The 7,533-nt window shown below is 38.9% G+C and overlaps 1 protein-coding gene across 1 annotated transcript in view; it reads right to left on the bottom strand.

Annotated features, from left to right (window-relative positions):
* Positions 1 to 1,103: 1,103 nt before the first annotated feature.
* LOC134970551 (uncharacterized) overlaps positions 1,104 to 7,533 on the bottom strand; it is a 95,790-nt gene continuing 89,360 nt past the window's right edge. Inside the window, exons 8-9 of the mRNA XM_063946489.1 lie at positions 2,771 to 2,802; positions 1,104 to 1,603 (exon numbers count right to left, since the gene is read on the bottom strand). Of these exons, the coding sequence (XP_063802559.1) occupies positions 1,334 to 1,603; positions 2,771 to 2,802 (302 nt within the window). The 3' untranslated portion in view covers positions 1,104 to 1,333. The remainder of the gene's footprint in view (positions 1,604 to 2,770; positions 2,803 to 7,533) is intronic.

Raw genomic sequence — 7,533 nt, 5'->3', positions numbered from 1 at the left:
CACACACACACACACACACACACACACACACACACACACACTAACCTCCCCCTGTAGGCGGCGACTACCTGATCACAAAGATGCAAAAAACGCACCCTACCGATCACGTCTGAATTACCCCCAATGCCGCTTGCAGTGAGGATTTCTTGTCAAAATGATCGACAGCCAGAGACCATTTGGGGGCTGTTATTGGTAGTGGCTGCAAAAACGCAGTCGTGTTGAGACCATTTTTGGGACATTTTCGGGTATGCAACTGTGATATGGTATGCTCGAAATGTGGCCTCAGAGTCTCAGTTCCCGCAGCCATTCCGCACAAACATAGTGATCAATTATCGAAAGATTTGTGGCCACCGCTGTGAAGTTGCTTAGATCTTCAAAGTCAGTGGTGGGCATCTCAGTCCGCTTCAAGGCGGCTGCAGATTAGCATGTTTCTGCATATCTGCTGCGTTCGGGATTGCAGCTCCGAATGCATTAGCGTACATATGTGAATCATACCCATGCTTCCTTATTATTTCTGCATATATTTACATGATTAGCATGTTATGTGCTCATTGTATAATTCGTACTCCCTGGATTTCTGGTCCCCATGACCTGCTGGTAGACTATGTGTTTTCGTCTAGGATATGTGTGACATCTGATCTCACGAGAACTCGGGAACCTTTGCGACACCTCACACCCCTCTAGTTATGGCCCTGTGTACTAATCCTGCCTACTTTGGTGTTGGTTCCGCCTACCATTGATTTGGTGCCGCCCACATGAGGCCACTTCAAGAAATTTTTCCAGGGCCACTTTTAGTTCCCAATCCGCCCCTGGATGTATGGCAAAGTACTTGCGACACATGGTAACCACCTATATCATCTTACTTTTGCTTAGTGATCACCCTCAATTTCTGCTCAAGAGTTTCAAAGTGTGAAGCTCACAAATGATTATTTACACCATACGGCAGTCAGATATATATGTCTTGCTGACTACTTACATCCTTTACAGGATTCTGAAATATGTTTTTATTATTATGTCTCCTGCAATAAACAAAAACATAGCAAATATAATAAGGGATGCATCAAACACATATTTTAAGGTTAGCAAAAATCATGCCAGTTTTATTCCTGAAAACAAAGAAACCCTGGAATCAAATTAAATTTAGTTTGCGCAATCATAAAAAATTTGCCCAAATCAAAATGTTCCTGAAGATTATTTTACTTTGTCTCCTTTTCAAACTGATCAGTGGACTTGTTGGATCCCGATTCTTAATATACACATTATAAAATATTTTTGCTCCTGGCTCCATTGTAACTGTATATAGTTACTGTATTTATCTTGCAGATAGTCATCATCATTGTGGCACTGATGCATAATATACAGGAGAGAGAGCATCAATTGCCTGCGCTTGGGTGTAGGTATCTGCACCGGAATCTAAGCAATAAACCAAAGAACCCATGCTTGTTGAAAGTTTTGGTGCAGGTGATGGTTTCCCTAAGACTGGACACAGATTAATTTCTGTATATAGATGTAGCTCTTCTTTCTCCTGCACAATCATTGGTATCTGCACCGGTGGAGATGTAGTCACTGATTTTCCAGAGTCACGGGTGTTAGATTTCATCCACTAGTAATAGGAAAACACAGAATATGTGAGATCTATTATACTCATTCTGTGATACAGTGATAAGATTCCATGTATATATTTCTGGGCCGGTCTGTGCAGCTGAACGGCATCTCAGATTCACTCAGTAAATAATACACAAGTCATCTGAAGGATAGGTAAATGCAACAAAGTAGCGTACAGTATGTCCCTGCGATAAGACTCTATATTCTAGGCAGTTTGAAACGTATCATTCAAAATCTACTACAAACATGGCTATGAGTATACTGTAATCTTTAAAAGAAATAGTTTTACTTTGATTAATATTAGACATAACAACAAGGTACAAAACAATCATGTAAATTTTGTAGCAATACATTTAAAACATTTCAGATTCATTTCCAGCATTTTGGTACCTTTATAACTATTCAAATCTGGCGTCTGTTTGTTCATTATTAAAAAATTCCTGCTAATCAAAATAGAGCAGTGATAGTTTATAGTTTATAAAAGTAATGACTGATAGGCTGGAACTTCTCCTGAGCTTCCCCTTCTCTCTATCTGTTTGTCAGCTCATTTTTTGAGTGTGCAGCAATGCAGAAATTGTACAGTAACTTCATAATTCTATTCTGACTCTTGCTTTTCCATATGTGTAATATGTCCAAGAGAAACACTTGCCTGATGTAAAAAAAGTTTTTTTCCACCCAATAGCTTTGAAAGCTTTAAACACCCCCATGTTCTTTATTTAAAGAAAATTGTTTTATCTATTTCAAATGGACTGGATTGAAGTATCCTTGGAAAAGGAATCCGGAGTAGCTAAATTTTTCGAACTTTAGGAAAGTTATATCTTAATTCTTCCCATCCAAACTAAACAATTACTTATCAAATGTTTTTCAATCACTTCATGGCACCTAACAAGGTTGGTGGATAATGATCCACCGATATACTATGAAAACTACTGGTGGTGTCGCCCAGCGTGTCCTACATCTTATGATATTTTTCATATTTTATATTATCTATTTTGAATACTGTTTACCGATAACATTGTATTCATTATACTGAAATTACCTATTCATTACTGTCACTCTTGCAACAAAGGTCATTGATATTATTTAGTATCAAGCTTCAGAATCATCAATAAAAATATTTTGAATTTTTTTTTTTAGTAAATGTTTATTTCTTAGAGTTACTTACCAGGGATCCTCTCATGCCTTTCCTTTTCATTCCTAATAAAAAATAGATAAAAATGAAAAAAAAAAAAAAAAATTGCAATGTTTTCAAGTACAAGATTATCACGTGGAAACTGTAGGAGTCAGTGCATATATATATAGACAGATAAGGCGATACAGAGAGAGGCATATATTTTGAGAGAGAGAGAGAGAGACCAAGGGTAATGGGAATTATGGTGTATGGTATAATGTGGACTGGGAACTATGGTGTGTGGCATATTGTGTAATAGGCATTATGGTGTGTGGCATAATGTGTAATGGGCACTATGGTGTGTGGTATATTGTGTAATAGGCATTATGGTGTGTGGCATAATGTGTAATGGGCACTATGGTGTGTGGTATATTGTGTAATAGGCATTACGGTGTGTGGCATATTATGTAAGGAGCATTATGGTGTGTGGCATAATGTGTAATGGGCATTACAGCATGTGGAATAATGTATAAGGGGTATCACAGTGTGTAGCATAATGTGTAAGGAGCATTTTTATAAGGAGAAAAAAATGACAAGTAAAGTGGCATGAATTAGATTATTTTTTCCTGCGGTGGCCAATGTCTGAGCGTGCAGGTTGCATAACTAAGATGGAGGGGGGGGGGGGGGGTGGAGGGTTCATCAGAAACTTAACTAGCAGTGGGAAGCAAATAAATTGGTGGTAGGGTAACACCACAGTTGTCCACTTAAATTATACATTATACATATGTTACCTTGTAATGCACTGGACTATGGTGTATTTTCTACAGTGTATTGTTGTTATTAATCTGGTCCATTATCATGCATGCACTATCAGTATTTATTATATATATTTATCAAGGGGCCCAGCCAAAGCACTCTCTAATGGTTAAGCAAATCAATGAGGCAGTTGGCCACACTACCCCTGGAGACTGGCCACACCCTTAAACATGGGCCCCTACCAATGCATTCCCCTTCATGCCCCAGACCGACAATACCAACAGATACTGATTTCAAGTCATCACATGTCATTACTCGACGGACAAGTGCTTAGCCAAGAGAGACAGTTCTGTATGACAGTTTCCAGTAGGCCCCTGAGTAGGATAAGACCCACAAGATGAAGAAGAAGAACACACTGCCAAGGGACTGTGCTTGGAACATGACAGAAACACGTTTCCATACCAGCACCAGCAGTCATAGGTGAGTGAATTCAAGATTCTCATGTGAGACTTTTATAATTTCTTTCTGTGGTACACATTATGCCTGAAGGGCAAAGTTTTCTTTTTGGGAGTGCAAACTATCGGGGAAAAAAAAAAGTAGATTATAAATCAAACGGTATTGTACTATTGTCTATGTTTTAGTTTTAGTTTTTTGTATGCTTGGAGTTAATATACAAAAGTACAAGGAGAAGTGTTTAATATCTGAAGCAATGATTATATGCCTTTGTTACATGTCTTTAGGGAGTAGCTAATACTATTATCTGCTTCAACATATGCACCTTGTGGAGAAGAAGGATCTTATTCAGTCATACTTTTTGTTTTTGGACACAAGAAGGGTGTTTGTAGAGTGTTGATAATTGGACATACTACCCTATATTTTATATATTTTTATATTACTTATCTGGGCCGGAGACCCATTCCACGTGATAAACTTGTAGCGGGTTCACCATTATCTAATCAGACAAATTGGCGCTACATACCAAGCACTGTAAATGACTAACTGTATGGTTAATAATGTAAGGACAGTTAGAAGAAAAAAGGAATCAGTTTCAAAATGGGAGCACTCATTTCCTTCCACCAAAATAATTTTTAGAATTTTCAATAATTAAAACTTATTGTATTTTATTCAATGACAAAAAAATCTTAAAACGTTTTAATACCCATATGTGTCATGAATATCTTTATTGTTGTTCCATATGGTGTATCATATAGTCCCCTTTATCAGGGTCATAGAAAGCAAAATATAAAGTACGTAATTATAGAGATAGAAAAATGTGTGAGAAAAAAGCTAAATAACGTTGTGTAAATAAAGAATGCGATGTAAAAGAGTTTTTCTTGTATTAGATGATTCTGGCAATGTTCTATACAAGTGGTTTTTAGAATGGCAACATTGTTACAGATGTTTGTTAATTTTACATTCTGTGGTTTTAGATGTTACATTTGTTTCTTTTTCAGTAGCAATGTGATTGAATTATTAAGACAGAATATAAAATTAACAAACATCTGTAATAATGTTGCCATTCTAACAACGGAATGCATATGTATTCCCGGCGGATGGGATGCCGGCTGTCAGTATCCAGACAGAATGGGGTGTGCTACGAGTCCACTTGTGTGCTCACTGCGCTCGCCATGCTGCGGCTCACTGCACTTGCCACAGGTTCTATTCCCACTCTATGGGTGTCGTGGACACCCACGAGTGGGAATAGCCCCTGTGAGCCGGTACTCCAACTGTTGGCTTGGTCAGCTGTCGGGATTCCGGCGTCGGTATACTGACCGCCGGGATCCCGACATCTGGCAAATTCATTGCCTCCCCTAACAACCACTAGTATTGCCAGAATCATCTAATACAAGGAAAACACTTGATACATCACAGGAATATAAATTATAATATACATACATTTTGAATAAAGACAATGCACAAGCATTTTCTTTTAAAGCACATTCTTTATTTACACAAAGTTATTTCACTTTTTTCTCACACATTTTTCTGTCTCTATAATTACTTTATATTTTGCTTTCCATGACCCTGTTAAAGGGGAATATATGATACACCATATGGAATAACAATAAAGATATTCATGTCACATATGGGTATTAAAACTTGTTAAGATTTTTTGTCATTGAATAAAATACAATATCTGTTAATTATAAAAAATTCTAAAAATAATTTTTGTGGATGGGAATGAGTGCTCCCATTTAGAAACTGATTCCTTTGTTCAGCACCAAAATCACGTTTTATACATGGAGGAATTATCTGTATGAATAGGAAACACAATAAAACAGTAATTCACTGAAAATCTATCTATATATTTTTTTAATTATTTTTTTCTGGTGACGGATTCTCTCTTAAATTGAAAATGTTTAATAATGTGTATTAACATCTTATATTTAGTCTATGTACAGTTGTAGAATTGCATGTTTAAAATGTATTTATATCTGAGATGTGTTTAACAAATGCACTTATTGACATTTGGGAACAGTTCATGGGATGCTCTCACCTAGCAATCAATCTGGTAATTGACCTAGCTCCAGCAGGGAGATACTGTTGGTGTTGATTAGCCAAGCACTTAAGGGGGGTACACACGGAAAGATCCGTGTATAAAATCTAAGCAATCTGATTAGATTGCTTAGATTTTAAGCATGGATCTCCCATGTGTATGCCCCCCCAGCAATAGCGATGCGCGGCCCCGCGCATCGCTATCACTAGATTGAGCCTGCATGCAGGCTCAATCTAGGGGGTCGCTCAATTTCCCCGTCATCGTGCCCCCTCGCTCAGCACATCGCGCTGTGCTGAGCGGGGGGAGAGATGTGTGCTGAGTGGTCTGTGTTAAGATCGCTCAGCACACATCTCCCCCGTCAGTACTGGCCTTTACTTTGAAATGCCCTCCAGGTGGACTTATGCATGTCTCTATGTATACTGTATGAGGGGAAGAAGTTAATTGGGTTAAGAATGTAATCTGGAAGGAAGGATGAGAACCATTTGTTCGTTTGAGAACTCAAATGCAAACCTTATTTTTAATCTATGTGATAAAAATATAGCAAGGGAGAATTGTAAATGACCAGTTGCTAATGTGAGCTGTATTGTGTCTTCTGACTATATATAAATGGCTTGAGAGCCCTGTGTATATGTACATCTTCTCTGACTGAGAAATCTGCTGTGACAGGTACCCTCTGAGCAATGCTTGCAAGGAGGAAGGGTCTTCTTTAAGACTGTTTGAACAAATAAACATCTTTGCCTTCAAGATGACGACGGCCTCCATCTTGTGACCCACAGGAATGCGACAAACACAGTCCCATTCTCTGCAGTTAGGAGCTGTGTCAGTAGCATGTTGACGCACACACAGTAGCAAGCGGTATTCAGGTGCTGATGGTAGGAGCCTGATACTGGCAGCAAAATACCCACCCACTGCACCATGTGTGGAGTCAGTAACAGGCAGTTACTGGTGGTAAGAGAATCCCTTATTGGCCAAGTCCCATGTGACCCAAACCCAATCTGTGATCGCTGGGCATAGGAAGCAAGGAGGAGTCCAGTCACATTATCATACAATAATCAACTAATGAAATTACACTGCACGGAGCAGGAAACACCACCAAAAGGAAGAGACATCTGCATAATAAAAGCACAAATACTGAGCGGAAGGCCTAATGCAGGGACACATATGTATTCCCAGCTGTGAATATGTACGCAGCGGCTGTGTGAAAATATGCCAATGTAGCTGCTGTCTGTATTTGTATTGAGAGGCCTCTGACAGCTTTGCAAATCCCAGTGGCTCCATGCAAAAGTGCAGCATCTATTACACAGTAGATCAGTCAATTATAAAGTTCTGAGTAGCCCTAGGAATGAAAACACTGAAGACTTTCAGTTGTGTATGTGGTCCCAGTCACAGCCTGAAACACATCCCCAAAATGATTGAGACACACCGGCATTTTTGCTGCCACTACCCCATTACCTCCCCCAAACAGTCCCTGACTGTCAATCATTTTGCAAATACATGCTCTCTGCGACCGCCATTGCAAGACCATTGTGGCAGAAGCGCAGTGCAACATATATGCATGCATAGA

This window comes from Pseudophryne corroboree, chromosome 1 (genome assembly GCF_028390025.1).
Source record: "Pseudophryne corroboree isolate aPseCor3 chromosome 1, aPseCor3.hap2, whole genome shotgun sequence".
NCBI lineage: Eukaryota > Metazoa > Chordata > Amphibia > Anura > Myobatrachidae > Pseudophryne > Pseudophryne corroboree.
This window is presented reverse-complemented; position numbering and strand designations above follow the sequence as displayed.